Genomic DNA, 16,452 nt, shown 5'->3' on the forward strand with positions numbered 1-16,452 from the left:
CACCGACGGCGAGGGTGACGGGACGGAGCCGCTTGTATTTAAAATGTTCTTTTTTTATTTGTCGTTTAAAAACAAACTTGGAAGAAGCAAAATCCAAAACTTGCCCTTTGCCTCTTGCAACATAAATTATGTACAGTTCAGAATGATCGCTGATACAAAACATGCCAAGGACAGGGGCGCTGGGGGTGGAGGGAGAGAGGGCGCTTTAAAAAAGGGAATCATTTCATCCGTTGTTACGAAGGACCAACCTTGCTGTACAGGATACACACAACACAAAATAAAGTCTTCACGGGATTCACACTTGTCAGATTTATTTTTTAAAAAGGGGGAGGGAGGGTCCCGGAGGTGAGGGGAGAAGACCGTAAAGGGGAAAAACTGAAAATTGAATATGTGCAAGTGTAAACCAACCCAAAATACAAACATGGGGCACGGGGAAGGGCGGGGCGGGGGAGAGGGAATTCTGATGCAATTATACAGGCGGGGTACTTAAAAAAAAAAAAAAAAAAAAAAAAGGAAAAAAAAAAAAGAAAAAAAAAAAACCAACAACCAAAATTCCAACCTTGTAGCTTGGGTCTGAGTTAGTTTATATAAAAATTAAAAACTGTATAAGGTTTCTTCACTAAATTCTACAGGACTATCAGATACCTAGCATATGCTTACAAAGTCTGCCCCATCCCCTTTTCCCAATCCCAGGGCCCAAGCCCCAACCAGAGCCTGACTCACAGGAGCCAATCTCCCCCTCCCTGTAGCCTAGACCTTTCTTGCTCTTGGAAAAGGAACATCCAATGGCTTTGGGGGCAGCAGCCCAGTCTCCCCACTGTCTGATTTAATTACAGTGGTTTCTGTGGGGGTGAGGGGATGTTAAACATTTGCAGCTTGAAACAGTTGAGGAAGCAGCTTAAAAAAAAAAAAATCTCCCTACCCCCATCAATCCGCAACCCCCCAAATTCGAAAACAAACAAAAACAAACCTAAAATCACAACAGCAACCGTGCTCCCCCTCCAGCAGGCCCGCCCATACACCACCACCAAGCCCACCCCTACACTCCAGACATTTGATTCTTGAAGAAAATATTAATTACAAAATGCCCTTTGCCCACAGCCCCTAGGAAAGAACTGCATATAAGCTTCATCTTCATCCCCATGGCTCCCTACCAGAGAGGGGTCTGGGGCCTCACCCACCCCCTGACCTAACCCTACCCCCAGGAAGAGGTTCAACTGCAGCACAAGCTTGGGCAGAAAGGGGAAGGACAAGGGAGGAGGCAGGGGAACCCATTACCCTCTGGCTCCCCCTGGGGCCAGCTCACTTTTGTGCGTTATAACATAGTCCAACTATACAAAAGGGGGTGGGAATCGCCCAGCCTCTATACCCCCCCCTTACAGCAGTCACAGCCAGGGGGTGGGGAGGAGGGGGTGAGGAAAAGGGCGGTAGGTTGGGTAATGGAGGGGGCTCCCCCACAAGGGGAGCTCCATGTGTCCGCCCCACGCCCCCCTACCATTTATAAACTGGTTTTGTAAAAAGAAAATAGATATATTTATATAGAATATATAAAGCACAAAAATTAGTAGTTTTACATTTGCTCTCCCCGGGGGTGGGGGGAGAGGGGAGGGTTCTCACCTCCAGCCGGCTCCCCCATGCCCCACAAGACTATGTACAATCCCATGTATAAATAGATAAATACCCCCCACCCTCCCCGCGCTGACACTAAGCTCCCCCAGCCCCACATCACCACCCCTTCCCACCAGACCAGCAGCAGTTTGGTGACGGAGGGAAAGTGGGAGCTCCGGGCCACACCCTGCCTCACTGGGTATGGGCATGCCACTCAGGGATAGCCCTCACCCTACCACCCACCCACCCTATCCAGGGGCTGGAGGGCAAATGGGCTCATGATGGGGTTGGGAAAACCGGAGGGAGATATCCTGGTCCTAAGTTTAGCACACCCCTCCTGCCCCCATGTCCAGATGGAGAAGGAAGTCCTAGAGCAACTAGGGGCCAGTCATCCCCAATCTTCATCATCATTAGCCTCAACCACCATCCCATGCCCATAATTAAAAACAAAGATGGATTTTTTGTTGTTGTTTTTTCTTCTTCCTCCTACCCCCCTTCCACCCACTCAGAAGAGGGCAGTGAGGTGGGGGAGAGGGTTGGGGCAGTAGGGGGCTTGGAGAGGGTCTCACATTTCAAAACAGCAAAAAATCCAACACTTAAATGAGGTAGGTGTGGGTGCGGGGTCTCCTTGCCCGGCTTGCCTGGCTTGCCCTCCTGGGCAGCGGGGCGCCTCTTTCCCGTTCATGTTGCATTTGTCAGAGTGGAAAACAAGGAAACACAACCCATAGAGAGACAGAAACACAGAGGAGAAGAGGGAGACAGAGACAGATTGAGAGGGAAGGGAATGGGGGTGAGGGTGGGGGCAGGACCCGGCAGGCAGGGCCAGGTGTGGGACCCGGCCTTTGGGATTGTCAAGCTTAGTCAAGTCTCTTTGCAGCCTCGAGTTGGGCCAGAGAGGTCGGTGGGAGCAGCAGGGCTGTGAGGCCCGGCCACACATCCTCCTCCCCCCTCCCTGCTGCCTCCCAGATGCTTCTGGGTAGTTCCCAGCCCATATCCCCCTCAAACCTGAGATGCCCAATGGCTGCTTCTGTCTGACCCCTCCTGGAGCTGGGGGCAGAGATGCCAGCCTGGGGGCCAGTGGCGGGGAAGAGGGTCATCCCTGGTGCCCAGGGTGGGCTTGGCCTAGGGCCCTCTGCCCCAGCCTCCTGCTCCAGGGGCTCCGGTCAGCCGGCAGCCCCAGCCCTGGGTCCTGGCTCTGGCTGCTACCTCTCTTCCCCCTCATCCCTTTCAGGGAAGAGGTTGGGGTGGGGGACTCCCCTGCCTGGTAGCCTCAAAGCTTCTTAGTTCATCCATTTCCGACAATTCCAGGCTCCACAGTGGCAGGGGATCTTGTGCTGATCGTCCTCAAAATCAAACTGATAGTCATATGTCAGCTGGAAAGAGAAGAGGGCAGAATCAATGCCAGTCCCCCAGAGGAAGTGGGGGAGGGCAGTGGCCTTGGATTTTGACTTCTGGCAAATGGCAGAGAAGAGGGAGCTGCTTTGTCACTCACTGAGGGATGCTTCCTCTTACCTCCTCTCCTTTGGGGATTCGCCGGCTGGAGATGATGATGATTTTGTCCTCCTTGTCAAATGTCACAACTTCCGCCACACAGTTAGGGGCACAGGAATGGTTAATGTACCTAGGCAGTGGGACAAAGTCAGAAACGCCGAGCAACTGGGTTGGAGGATTCTGGTTCCTTGTTGGCCCACCCCCAGAATGCCACCCTCAGGGACTCTTAAATCCCTTTTTACTCATCCCTCTCTCACCTGGCAGGGCCTCCGGTCAACGTAGCATCAATGACATGTTCGTTGTTTATTCGAAACATGTATATGCCTCGATTCTAGAAAGGCAGAGGTTGCAGAGGAAGGAGCAAGAATATCAGAGAATGGCAGCGGTGGTGGCGAGATCAAGGAGTGGACTTGGGCAGCGGGCTTATCTTCATTTCTTATTCTTCCGTTCTCCTGCCTCTCCCCCTCCTCTTCCCACAGCTTTCCACCTGCTCCTCTGGCCCCAATCCTGCCCCTTGCCCCTTGGCTAAGTGTGGACCACGCACCATGATGGCCCCTCTGCCAGCCCATACCTGCTCCTCATAGATTTTCTCCCGCCGGTTGGCCACCTCATTGCGAATGATGGTGCCAATGTACTCAATGACCATTGTGTGCTTTTCTAGGTCCTTGGCCGCATAGAGCCCCAGGCCCTGGATACGGGAGCGAGCCAGATATACATTGTTCTTCCACTCAGTGCGGAGCCGCCGGTACTGAGATGACTTCGAGTGCACAAACTGCTTGCTGTACGGGGTGTTGGTCTCGCCTGTGAAGGTGCTCTGATATGCCTTGGACATGCTGGTGCTGTTCAGAGTGTGGGGCCTGGGAGGTGATATAGTCCGTGACAAGACAGCTCTCCCCCAGACCAGGCACACGCCACCCGCTTCCTCCCTGGGATGTGCAACGCTCCAGTTAGGGGCATGTGCTGCCCTGGGAATGGAGTAGAGGCATCTGAGTCTTGGCTTTGGTGAGGCAGCAACTAGCTATGGGGACCCTTCCAACAGCCTGGGTGGCAAAGAAAGCCCAGGATGGGGGGGGGGGCATGGAGGAAGGGAAGGGGCACTGATTCCCCTACACTGAGCCCGCTCTCCCATCTCCCCACCTTCTACCACCCTCCTGCCAAACCAGACTCAAGGCCATGCTCAAGACCTCTGGGAGGTGTTCTTCAAGCAGCCCAGGCCTGGAATTTAAGCTCATGATTTGTTCAAATCTGAGTCCTACTTCCTGCTCATACTGGCAGCTCTGAAAATGGGGGCCATGTCTACCACATTGGGCTGGATTTTAATTAAAATTGGCTCTGAATTCATAGCCAAAAGGTAGTATCCTTTCCTTTCTTTAGACTGTCCTCTTCTCTGACGTAACATTGGGCTCTGTGCAGATGGCTCAGTGCAGGGGAATGACTGCTGCCTAGGAGGATGCCTTTTCACCACCCTAGGGCACCAGCCAAATTCTTGCCCATCCCAGAGCAGTGGTTTTCAAACTGATTCTTTTTTATACAGCAGAAATCTTTTTGTTTTTTCCTTTAACAAAACATTACCGGAACTCCCATACATAAACTAGATGGAAACAGAACTCTTCTGGTTGAATCCAATTTGGGGAAGGGGGAGTTATGCATGGAGAGGGCCAAGTTCTGCCTACTCAGTTTATGCGTTCCAGGGCTTTCTGGAACACACACAGTTTGAAAACCACTGTTGTAGAGCATCAAGGACCAGGGCTGGCTGGGGTAGAGTTTGACGCTCTACGACAGCCTGAGGAGCAACCGAAGAAGGCCTTCAAGAAAGCCCTCCTAGCGTGGATTTTGCCTCCCTCTACCCAGGGACCAAGGTCAGCCTACTGCGGTACACAGCAAGAACAGTGGACCACAAGTCAAGAGATAAGGCTTTGGTCCCAACTGTGACCTTTGTCTAGTCACTTAATCTTTCTGGGTCTCAGTTTTCTCAGCTGTAAAATGGGGATCATACCACCTGCCCTACCTACCTCATAAGGTTGTTGTGAGGATCAAATGAGATAATGGATGTGAAAACGCTTTGAAAAAAAAAGTATAAAGTGCTATACAAATGTAAGGTTTTATTATTTTTCCTATTATATTCCTAATTATTTATTTTTGACACCAACTCAGCCTGGGGAAGGGAAGGAGAACCTAGCACTCAGGGGCGTCTGTCTGAGGTTTGGGAGAATCACAGGCCCCCTGAAGCAAAACAGGAAAGGTGGGTGGTGACTGGGTCCTTTATACATTTCATATGATTTCACCACTGTCTACCCAGAACCTCCCCAATGGCGATTCCCCGGGTGCCCAAGATAAGTCTATCTCTAGACTGCAGGTCAACCCAGAATACCTGAGCAGGCTAGGGGAGGAAAGGGATACCCTAGTGATACCTGCACACCCTCTAATCAGGAGGCCTAGAGTGAACCCCCAGTCTCTCCAAGGGAACTCTGATCTGTAATCCCAAACACTTGTAATTGGCCAGAGGGTCCCTAACAACCCCCCACAAGCTCACCGTTTGTAGTGTGTGAGGATTTTAGGCTCTGATCGAGCACAACCAGTGGGGTTGATCATGAGTGGCAGCTCCATCAGTGGGTGGCGTCCATAGCGGAATAAATAATTTTGACAGCTTTCCACTCCAGGCAGCTGTGGGCACATGTCATGCTCACTTTAGCCTGAGCACTTCTGGGGCAGAACCAACCTTCCCCGTGCCCACCTGGCCCCACCCCCCTGGTCCCTTCCTTACTGATTCAGCTATGCGTAGCACGGCGTGCACTGTCAGCCCAAAGAGCTCCTCGCCTTTCAGGTACTCAGGGAAGAGCCGCAGCATGTCAGCCTCTTTTCTCATGGCAGCCACAGGCTCAATGATGCGATTCCACACAGCTAAGAGGCAAGGAAAGAGAGCAGCCCTCAGAGGCAACTTCTGCTCACTGACCTCAGCCCTAACCTCCACCTGAAGCTACGTTTGTTTTCTGTAGCCTGCCCACCTTGCTGTCAAGAGGGTGTGTGGTTCTTCAGGAGCCCCTCTTGGCCTCCCAATCTCAGTCTCCCTCAACAAGCCAGGAGGCTTCCCACCCTGGAGGGGCATCAGAGAGCCTTGTGACACAGAAACATGAACCCAGGGCCCAGTATACCCAGCACAGGCATGTTTTGGAGTTGAGAAGACTTGGGTTCAAATTCTAATACTGGCCTTCAGGCCAGTATTATAAGGACCTCAAGGCAAATACTTAAATCTCTCCACTACTCAGTTCCTCTATGTGTAAAACTTGGCATAATAATAGTACTCAGTTCGCAGGGTTTTGTGTGAACAAAAAAACCTATATAAAAAAAAACCTATATGAGCATGGCACATAGCGCATGCTCACTGCAATGTAACTCTTACTGTTATTTTATCAGTAACACTGAAACTAAGATCAAGATTTTATCCAGGGAAAAGCAACCATAAGGAACTCAAGGCTAGAATCAGATTGGGTGAGCTGGAAGACGGAGTCTCAGAACTGTATCCTTTAGATCCACTGAGTTAGGAAAAGGAGCTGACATATGTGCAGTCAGACAAGCAAAATATCCTCAATCACAAGGAATTCAAGGTGACTGGGCGGTCAAAACACTTTCTCTGGAGATCTTCAAGAGACCTCTGCCTGCCCTAAGAGGGGGAGAAAGATCACTCAGGAGGAGCCTGCTGCAGGTCTCTTCTCAACACCGTAAAGGGGACGCTGGGAGACACTTGCCCAATTCCGTATTACCGCTCCAAGGGCCCCGTGCTCACCCTGGGGAGAGGCGTCAGTGAAGACCAGGTCCTCCAGGCCCTGCTCCATGACTTTGATCACAAACTCTGGCCGCCCGTTGTTCTCGCCAATGGAGCAGCGGTAGCAGCAGCGGCGGTTGTTAGTACGGAGGCTCCAGTAGATGCGCGTGGCCTCATAGCCCACGGGATAGAGGGCGGTGGCACTGTGGAAGTCGGCCATCTGGTGGGGGAGCAGCTGTCCGATGGCATGGAACACAAGGCCCCCCACACGGAACATGTGCAGCCGCTCCCCCCGCTGGATGATGCTGGCGATTTGCTTCACCTCGTCTCGCTCAATGTAGACCCGCCGGAAGACAGCAAAAGAGCTCAGCTCCTGCTCACAGGGCCCCTTGATCTTATGCATCGGACACAGCATGGTCTTGTCCTTGAAGAACATGCACTTGGCGCGGATGGCGCAGGCAAAATGGTAGACGTTGGGGCAACGCATGCGATTGCAGCTGCTGGTGGCACCAGTGCGCTGGCACAGGGAGCACTTGGTGAGCAGTCCTCGGTGCAGGGCAACCTCCACGTTCATCAGTGCCCCACCCTGGGTCTCATATACCTCCGTGGACCACAGGGCACAGTTGAGGTGCACCCACAAGTCCAGGTCCAGGTTCAGCAGGCGAGCGGGCCCATCCGTGGCCCCATCCCCCTCCTCATGACAGAAGCAGCAGCGCCGCATGTCTCGAGGCACCTTGTCAGGTCGCAGGGCTGTGCCAAGCTGCTCCATGAACTCTGCCACTTCCCGCTCATCCTCCTGCCGCACACCACCCTTCTGGATGGTCAGCAGCAGCCGGAGACGCTTCCAGCGCACCCCCTTCCACTTCTTGAGGCGAGGGGGCCGGGAATCTTCGCCTTCTTCAGAAGGCCGGGCTCGGGGCTTGGGCCGGGCTGACTCAGGGGACGAGGCAAGTGGCAGAGGCGAGGGGACTGGTGGCTCAGCTGAGGGTTCAGCTGGAAGTTCAGCCAAGGGTTCAGCAGGGGGGCTGGCAGGAGAGGGTGCCAAAGGGGAAGGGGGTGGGGAGGGTGCTTCAGGAGGCGGGGCCGAGAGCTGCCGCACGTCCAGGTTGGAGACGTTGTAGGTGTAGCTGTGCTGGGTGGGTGGCTCTGGGGCAGGGCTCTCCTATGGGAAGACGCCCTGTACCATTAGTGCCAGCTCCTCGCTGAACCAGTCACCTCTCTCCTCCCACCCAGATTCCACTCACCCAAAAGCCCTGTGCCTTCTCAGCCCTAGCCAGATACCCACCCCTTTCCCGCCAACAGACCCACCTGTTTGAGGAGACTCAAGATGTCTAACTGGCTCTTGAGGGTATAGCCGGGCAACACAGCATCAAACTGCTTCAGCCAATCAGGGCCAGCTTCTGGGCTCTTGCCTCCCAGACCCTTTTCTTTCCCACCTGCAGAAGGAAGGGGTCAGAGCCTCCCACCAGAATCATTCCCTGCAGGTCCCAAGGAGTTTTCCTGCCAAACTCACCAGGGCCCTCAGCTTCCCCCTTCTTAGGCTCAATGCCTGCCCGGGCAGGGCTCTCTGGGAACAGCACCTCATAGGAGTTGGGGATCTTCATGCTTAGTAGCTCTGCCACTGCCACCATCACACCATTCAGGTTCTGCCAGGGCAGGAAAGGGGATGGGACAGCTGTGTCAGCAGAGTGTGTGGAGTGAGAACTACCAGCAGCTTGGCAGGGACAAGGACACTCAGAAGGCAGCTCCCCAGGTGGCCATGGCCATCAGTCTTGCCCCTGTGCCATCCAGCTCTTCTCATGCATTTCCTTTATGGGCAGCCTCTCCCAAACCACTGTGGGCGCTAACGGGAGGTCCACAGACAGAGACCTGTGTCTGCTGGGTCTGGGAAATGACACACACTACATCCACTACTTGAAAATTCACAATACACATTAGCAAAGTGAAGGATCTGAAGAGGCTTGTAATAAGGAAACCTGTTTTGCTATTTTAACTGGGATTTCCAGTTTCCTTTGACCACAAAACCCTGATAACATTTTCAAAAAATCAGAATTCCACCCAGTGTGACTGGGGACATGCCGTTTTGCAGGACGCGTCACATTATACACACTCTCTTATTTGTTGACTTGTGTCTCTACCGCTGAACTGTGAGCCCCTTGAGGGCAGGGACCCCTTGGTGCTACATCTTTCCTAATCCCACAGTCCAGCTCAGGTTTTCATACACAGTAGGTCCTCAATACACAGTTTTAAATGATTGTATTTATCCAGAGAAGCTCCCGGGACTGCCCACTGACCAGCATCCCCTTGGCCCCCGCGGCACGCCCAGGAACATACCTTGGCAGCAGCGGCAGAAACTGTCAGCATGACTGACACCTCGCTTCCTTTGCCCTTTTCCCAAGTTGTGGCAGGCAGCTTCCCAGGGGCCTCCAGATCCAGGGCTCCATAAGGTTTGCTATCTGGGAAGACTGAATGAGAAAGAGGGACCCGTGTAAGCTCCAGCTGCCTCTCTCCCCAACCCCCAACAATGCAGCCCGGCCTGGCCAGGACTGGTCCATGCCCAGAGCAAACTCTACCTGGGATGCTAGCCCGAGGAATGATGGGGATGACAGGGGAGAGAGCCCGGTCGTCCTGCTCCCACCGGCCTGAGCCCAGCTGAGGGAAACGAGGGGCTTCCTCCCCCAGGATGCTCTCGGGGGACGAAGCTGGCACAATGCTGTCAGGAGAATCGCTGTCCTCGTCACTCTCCATCCTGTGGGCCAAAAGCAGACATCCATTGCTAAGGCCCTACAGATGCCACCTCCCAAATCTAGAGATTAGTAGATGTCACAGCCCTGCTTGAAATCTGCCACTGTCCAAGGGAAAAAATAAGGCGACCTGCCCGCACCCCAATTCCTCATCCCCATTTCTGGCCCCACCCGCACCTGACATCCTCAGTCTGATTGTGAGGGGGCGTAGGCAAGGCGGCCAGCAGGTCTAGACTCTTCACCTCTGAAGCATCTGAGGGGTAGGTGGGAGAAGAAAAGTCAGGCTGAGGGTGGCCAGAGCCAATGGTGCTTTCTCCCACGTGTTTCAGGCCTAACTGGTACAAGACCTAGCTTAGCTATCATGACCACTGTCTACCCATCCACCCACCTACCAGTTTAGGGCAGACAATCTATATTTATTGAGCCTTTCTAAAGAGGTACTCTGTAAGTACCTTCTTTATTTATAGTCTTTTAGCGACTCCATTAGGCGAGCACTATTTTTATTCCATAGTGAGAAAACTGAGGCTCACACAAGTCAATCAATTTGGCTGCAGTAACACAGCTAAATAAATGCAGGAGCCAGAATTCAAATCCAGATCTGACTGTAGTTCGTACCCACTGGGTAAGGAAGCTGGGCTATGCCCTGTAAGTGAAAGCTTCCTACTCTCCCTGTCCTGTTGCCTTTGCTCTAGACTCCAGAAGCCAACCCTTGCCTCCAACAAATCAGTCCTGAAGAGGCCCTTCTTATCTCAAGGACCCTGTACTGTATGCACACAGAGCAACACGCAATCCATTCCTATTTTAAACTGTACCACATGACCCCAGCCACCCAGACCTAGCAGAGAAGGAGAAGCTCACTCCGTTCCTGACTTACCCCTCAGCGTCCCTTCAGTATCCCGGGCAGAGGTGGCATCCTTGGGGTGCTCCCCCAGCTCTTCAGATGGAGTGACGCCATTCACCATCTTCTGCTGCACCGATGGGGGTGGGGTGGGGGGCAGCGACGAGGGTGGTGTCGGCGGGTTACTCAGGTTATTCTGGGGGTGGGGTGGGGTGTTGTGTGCAAGATGGCATAGGGAGACTGACATGATCTCCTGGCCCTACACTATACCAGCGATTTCCACAAGTCTGCCACCCCCATCTCTACCTCCCCAGGAACCTCATCGTCCCCAAAAGGTATTGCCATTTTTCTGACCTTGGTAAGCAGCTGGGAATAGTAGTCAGGGCCTGTGGGCAGCACCCCACTTCCAAAGGCCCCCCTCAGCTGGCACTGCCCATTGACTGGGCAGCCGCTGCCAAAGGGAGCAAAGAGGCTAAAATTGGCGGTGATGGTAGGCTCCGTGAGGGGCAGCAGGGACAGCTCCTAGGAGGGGCAAGATGACAAGGTTGGAAACCTGCAGCGTGCACATCTCTGCTACTGCACAGTTGGGGGCCAGGCTGCCCCCTATCCTGGGATGGGACCAGGGGACTGGCTCCTGGGGGTCACCTGTTTCAGCTGTTTCAGCAAGGCCTCGCTGGCCCTGACCCCGTCCTCCTTCCGCAGCTTCTTTCGGGAGCTCACCAACCTGTCGCTTGCCTTCTGTACCCTCTTGGGCTTCGGTGTCAAAGGCTTCCTTGCTGCTGTATCCTAAGCCAGATAAACCCATAGTGAAGGCCGCTGTCCCCCTCGGAGCCCTCACCTCATTTCACCCAGACCTGTTCACTCTGCCCCTGGGCTCCAGGCCCCGCACTGTCTGCTCCACTCCAGCTAGAGTACTCACCTCCTTGTTGCTGGGGGTACCCTGTAGTTTCTGCTCCAGCCCAGCCAGCTTGCTGTCAATGTGCCCGTTGATCTCAGCTCGCAGCCCCTCGGGCCCCCGCCCAGTGCTGAGTTGCACATTCTTTGCTCGTAGAAGCTTCTGCAAGAGCAGATGCCCGGCCTCTGAGCGAGGGCCTGCCAGCAGGAGGTGGTTGCTGGTACCTGGTGCCCCTATTGGCTCCCCGTTGGCCTCCCTCTTCACTGCCTGGGCTCCCAGGGCACACGGCTCTTCCCGAGGCTCCTGCTTGATGCTGAGATGGGGTGGCTCGGGTACCACCTGCCCATTCACCTGCTCCAGATGCCCAGGTACCAGGCTGCTTTGGTCCGGCTTCTGGGCTTCCGCTAGGTTGTCTGGGGGGTCCCAAGGTCCCAGCCCCTTGCCAAAGAAGGTATCTGCAAGCTGGGCAGCAGCAGGTGAGACCCTCCCAGGAGGCAGCTCCAAGGGTGGCCCCTGGGGTTTTGGGGTTCCTGGTTGGGTGGTAGGGAGCTGGGCCTCAGACGGAAGCTGGGAGCTGGGAGAAGGTAACTGTGAGGAAGGTCTCTTTGGCTCTTGGGGGCTGGATGGTGGAGGTGTGGGAAGGACAGGGCCAAGGATTGGTCCTGTGGATAAGGCTCCTTGTGGGGCGGGGAGCCGGGGTGGGCCCTGAGGTCGAAGCCCTGCCCCCAGCTCCTGAAGAGGGCCTGTCTGGGATCCAGGGAAGCCTCCAAGTTGGGGTTGGCGGCCCAGGAGGCCCTGGAGGGGAGAGGGCTGGGTCCCAGGCTCCTGGTAGGGTTGGGCCTGGCGTACTGCCTGACTCTGCTGTAGCTGCCGCTGCATGAGGAGTGCCTGTAGCTGCTGCTGCTGCTGAGGACTCAAGTGCCGCAGCTGTGGGTTTTTGGCCAGGACTCCTTGAAGCTGTGCTCGAAGCTGACCCACTGTAGGCATGACCCCAGCCCCAGGCAGGCTCTGCCCAGACTGGGGGACAGATCCTGGTTTGGCAGGCTGTGGCCCTGCATTATTTTGCATGGGCCGCTCTAGTCCAAGGGGCTGTTGAGAGCTCAGAAGGTTCTGGGTCATGGGTCCAGGCTGTTCCCCTAAGGAAACAGAGGACTGGGCCAGCACGTGGGGCATAGATGAGGCCTCAGAAGATGATCCACTGCCTGGTTGCCCATGGCTTCCCACACCCGCTGTGTGGAGCAAGTTAACTTGCTGTTGCTGTTGTCCTGGGAGCCTCAGAGGTGGCTGCAGCTGCACAGAGTTGGGCTGAGGCTGGGCTTGGGGTTGGACAAGGAGGAGTTGTGAGTCCCCAGAGAGTGAGGGCTTTACCTCCCCTGGTTCAGTGGCCACTGACTCTGGTACAGTCCCTACTGCTAACGGCCCTCCCTGATGCGTGGAGGGCCCCTCAGTGGCCTCTGGAGGAAGAGCCGGCTCTACAATGTTTTGTTCCTTGCCCGTCAGGATGAGGGTTGGGCCCAGGGCTCCGGGGCTAGAAAAGTGTTGCAGAGGCTTGGCCGGCATGCCAGGGCCGAGTGTCACTTGCTGCTGCTGCTGTTGCTGCTGCTGCTGTTGCTGCTGCTGTTGCTGCTGCTGCTGCTGTTGCTGCTGCTGCTGCTGCTGCTGTTGAGGAGACAGTAAAGTTCGACTCTGGCTCAAGAGGCCCATCTGCTGCTGCTGTTGTTGAAGCTGCTGCTGCTGCTGTTGTAGCTGCTGCTGCTGTTGTTGTAGCTGCTGCTGCTGCTGTTGTTGTAGCTGCTGCTGCTGCTGCTGTTGTAGCTGCTGCTGCTGCTGCTGTTGTAGCTGCTGCTGCTGCAAGGAGGCCATAGGCTGAGCACTCAGTTTGGGCTGCCCACTGTGTGGCATCAGACCCTGCTGAAGATGGGAAAGCCCTGCCATGGATCCCTGCTGTTGGTGCTGTTGCTGCTGCTGCTGCTGCTGGGATGTGACCAGCCGGTGTCCCATAAGGCCCTGACCCTGCTGTGCCAGCTGGGGGGAACTCAGCACCCGGGGCTGGGTCAGGATCACCTGTCTGTGAGGGCCCTGGGGGCCCAGAGCTCCAGGGTGCTGTTGCTGCTGCTGCTGCTGCAACACTGCCACCTGGGCAGGGCCCAGCATGCCCTGGGGCCCCTGGGGTGGCTGGGGGGACAGTTGCTGGACCAAGAGGCCCTGATGGCTGCTGGGAGGCAGAAGCCCTTGGGGCTTGGGACCCAGACCCTGGTTTGCCGGTACCCCTGGGCCCTGTTGCTGTTGCTGCTGGATTGCCACCTGTCCTAGGAGGTGCTGCTGCTGCTGTTGCAGTTTCTGGGCAAGCTGCAGGCGTTGCTGCTGTAGCTGCAGCTGCCTCTCCTGTAAAAGCCTCGAGTCAGGTCCTAAGCCTCGAAGAGCAAGGTTGCCAGGGAAAAAGCCCCCTGAGGGGCCAGCCAGGGCCCCAGCCCCACCAGAATGTTGCTGTTGCTGCTGCTGGGCCAGGGTGGTGTTGAGGAAGGGGCCACCAGGCTGTCCAGGTAGTGCCATGCCCCCGGGGGGCAGGCGGAGACCTGCAGCTTGCCCACCAGGGGGCCCCTGCGGTGGCTGCAGCCCATGGCCAGGGAGCAGCTGGCCAGGAAGCTTGGTGAGTAGCCGGGGACTCTGGGAAGGGCTAAGGGCCAATACAGCTGAGTGCTGCTGCTGCTGCTGCTGCTGTTGCTGCTGCTGCTGCTGCTGCTGCTGCTGCTGCTTATTCCGATATTCTGCCATGAGATTAGTGTGCTCCTTCTGCTGCTTCCGGACCTAACATGGGAGGGTCAGGAAGGTCAGCCTGGAGCCTGCCCACCCATGCCATCCCTCTTCCCAGGCTCCAGGTTGCTAGGCTGAAGTCTGCCTTCCCCACCTGATCCAGCTGTTTCTGGATCTTGCTCTGTTGTTCTGTAACCAGCTTGAGCTTCTCAGCATCAGCCTCTGGGAACTCACGGCCAGCCTTTTTGGCAGTGCGCTGCTTGGCGCACAGAGCTTTCCGGGACTTGCGGTGCACCCCAATCTGCTCCTCTAGCACCTTCAGTTGCATCTGTAGGAGCTGCTGGGTATGGAACAGCCACTCCTCATACTGCCGCTGGTCAGTCTCATCTGGGAAAGGAAGCGGGCAGGTGTCAGGTGATCCAAATCCCTCTTTCCCCACATACCCCAAGCCACCTCCTTGCACACTCCTCCCCATCCCCATACTCACTGATCACTCCCTGGGCAAAAGTGGGTGGATTGGGACGAGGCTGGGTGGGGTCACCGGCACTCCTCTCCTGTGACGAGAGAGACTGCTAAAGGGTCACTGTTCTATACCAGGCCCTAAGAAGGGTGGCCTGATGGCGTAGGACCCAAGCTCCCACTCCCACCTGACCATTTATTTACCTGGCCACTCCCAGCTGCCACGTGGTTCTGCAGATCACTGCCGGGCCCCCCTGAGAGTCTCTGGGCTAGCAGGGACACTTGCTGCCTGGAGTCCGCCAAAGCAAAGAGGATGTGTCGGTGATGGGGAAAGTTGAAGGGCAAAGAGGTGGGACAAGAAGGAAGAAGGATCAGGAAGAACAGGGGAAGGACTGGAAAAAGAAAGGGCCAACCCTCCCACCCTGCAAGTCTTACCTGTTCATACCAGGTGCCACTCCAATGCTGCCCTGAGCCATCACCTTCTTGATGCCTTTCAAAGCAACCATCTTGGCCTTTGCAATAGGATCAATGATATCTTCTGCAGCAAATTTGTCCAGGTCTGGAGAGGGAGGAGCCAAGTGAGCTGGGCATTGAGGTCAATGCCCCATTCCATGTCTGCTGTTCCAACACCTTGACCTCCACTAAGCCAAGCAGAACAATGGCATGGCATGGTGGAAAGACCACTGGACTAGGAGCCAGGCAGCACCGGTGACTCAGTTCTATTATTCACAGGACACGTGGCTCCGTTTTTACTTGCACAGTGCTAGGAAAAGGTACTCAGTAAAGATCTGTTGAGCCAATATATCAATGTCATTTCACCTCTATGGGCCTCAGTTTACTCTCCTCTTTGATAGAGATCATGATTCCTTATTCTGCTCACCTCATGGAGCTACTGAGAGGATCAAATGTGACCAGAATACAAGTACACTTTATGACCTAGAAAGCATTCTTCAAAAGTAGTGTTCTTAGGGCAACTAAGCGCAGCCCAAGAACCCAAGATGTGAGCACTGTGCCAAAGCCCAAAGCCACAGCTGTTTTGGGCACAACACGCATCACCTACAGACCACTCTTCTGCCTGTCCAGCATGCTGGGTAGGAAAAGAGAAACCAGCAGCCACCAAAAACTTAAATCTTCCTAAAATCCTGTACATTGTATATTTCTCCACTGCTCAGAAAGCTTAACTGACTCCCTACTTTTTTTCCTTTTTTTGGCCCCACCAAGAGGCATGTGGGATCTTAGTTGCCCAGTCAGGGATCGAACCCTCGCGCCCTGCATTGGAAGCACAGTCTTAACCATTGGACTGCCAGGGAAGTCCCCTGACCCCCTACTTTTAAGAGGACTAACCCAACTCCCTCTCCTGGTTATTTTGAGGCAGTAAGACAGTTAAGAGGATATGAGGGCCAGGGTTCAAATTCCAGCTCTGTTAGTTGTGTGATCTTGGGCAAGTTAACTTAACCTCTCTGCCTCAGTTTCCTTTTCTATAATCCAAGGTAATAATAGTACCTATTTAATGTGTTTGTTGTGATGATTAAATCATACAATGAACGTATAGCGCTCAGCACAGTGTTTGGCATGGCAAACCACCATTATTCAATAGATGCTACTATAACTTGAGGTCTCTTCTTCAGTCTGGGCCCTCTTCTTACCTCTCCAAAGCTACGTTAGCGCCCCCTCACTTCCCTCCGCAAAGCCTGCTCCAGCCTAACCATCGTCTCCACTCATTGTGCCCAAACATACCCCATCGGTTTTCCTGCTGCTAAGTCTCACTACGTCTTTTCACCAACCCGGTTGCTTTTTCTTGCACCACTTCTCTCCAAGTCCTAATCTTTGGGTCTCACCACAGCTACAAAGCCTTTGCTAATCAGACTTCGTGCGTCTATTCCACTCATTCATTCCACAA

The 16,452-nt window shown here is 54.6% G+C and overlaps 1 protein-coding gene across 10 annotated transcripts in view; it reads right to left on the reverse strand.

The window, feature by feature from the left end:
• Positions 1 to 32: 32 nt before the first annotated feature.
• The window catches only part of KMT2D (lysine methyltransferase 2D), a 40,551-nt gene continuing 24,131 nt past the window's right edge, over positions 33 to 16,452 (reverse strand). For 6 of the 10 annotated variants that reach the window (XM_067009215.1, XM_067009221.1, XM_067009216.1 and 3 more), the window contains 20 exons: positions 14,988 to 15,111; positions 14,757 to 14,841; positions 14,581 to 14,662; positions 14,248 to 14,480; positions 11,364 to 14,147; positions 11,090 to 11,230; positions 10,799 to 10,966; positions 10,481 to 10,640; positions 9,784 to 9,859; positions 9,436 to 9,611; positions 9,197 to 9,327; positions 8,376 to 8,508; positions 8,171 to 8,298; positions 6,884 to 8,024; positions 5,864 to 6,000; positions 5,633 to 5,763; positions 3,671 to 3,956; positions 3,357 to 3,430; positions 3,121 to 3,229; positions 33 to 2,981 (listed from right to left, as the gene is read on the reverse strand). In XM_067009215.1, the coding sequence (XP_066865316.1) occupies positions 2,889 to 2,981; positions 3,121 to 3,229; positions 3,357 to 3,430; positions 3,671 to 3,956; positions 5,633 to 5,763; positions 5,864 to 6,000; positions 6,884 to 8,024; positions 8,171 to 8,298; positions 8,376 to 8,508; positions 9,197 to 9,327; positions 9,436 to 9,611; positions 9,784 to 9,859; positions 10,481 to 10,640; positions 10,799 to 10,966; positions 11,090 to 11,230; positions 11,364 to 14,147; positions 14,248 to 14,480; positions 14,581 to 14,662; positions 14,757 to 14,841; positions 14,988 to 15,111 (6,392 nt within the window). In that variant the 3' untranslated portion in view covers positions 33 to 2,888. The remainder of the gene's footprint in view (positions 2,982 to 3,120; positions 3,230 to 3,356; positions 3,431 to 3,670; positions 3,957 to 5,632; positions 5,764 to 5,863; positions 6,001 to 6,883; positions 8,025 to 8,170; positions 8,299 to 8,375; positions 8,509 to 9,196; positions 9,328 to 9,435; positions 9,612 to 9,783; positions 9,860 to 10,480; positions 10,641 to 10,798; positions 10,967 to 11,089; positions 11,231 to 11,363; positions 14,148 to 14,247; positions 14,481 to 14,580; positions 14,663 to 14,756; positions 14,842 to 14,987; positions 15,112 to 16,452) is intronic. The other 4 variants (XM_059080583.2, XM_067009217.1, XM_067009220.1 and 1 more) reach the window with 3 other exon arrangements.

This window comes from Kogia breviceps, chromosome 12, assembly GCF_026419965.1.
Source record: "Kogia breviceps isolate mKogBre1 chromosome 12, mKogBre1 haplotype 1, whole genome shotgun sequence".
Classification (NCBI taxonomy): domain Eukaryota; kingdom Metazoa; phylum Chordata; class Mammalia; order Artiodactyla; family Physeteridae; genus Kogia; species Kogia breviceps.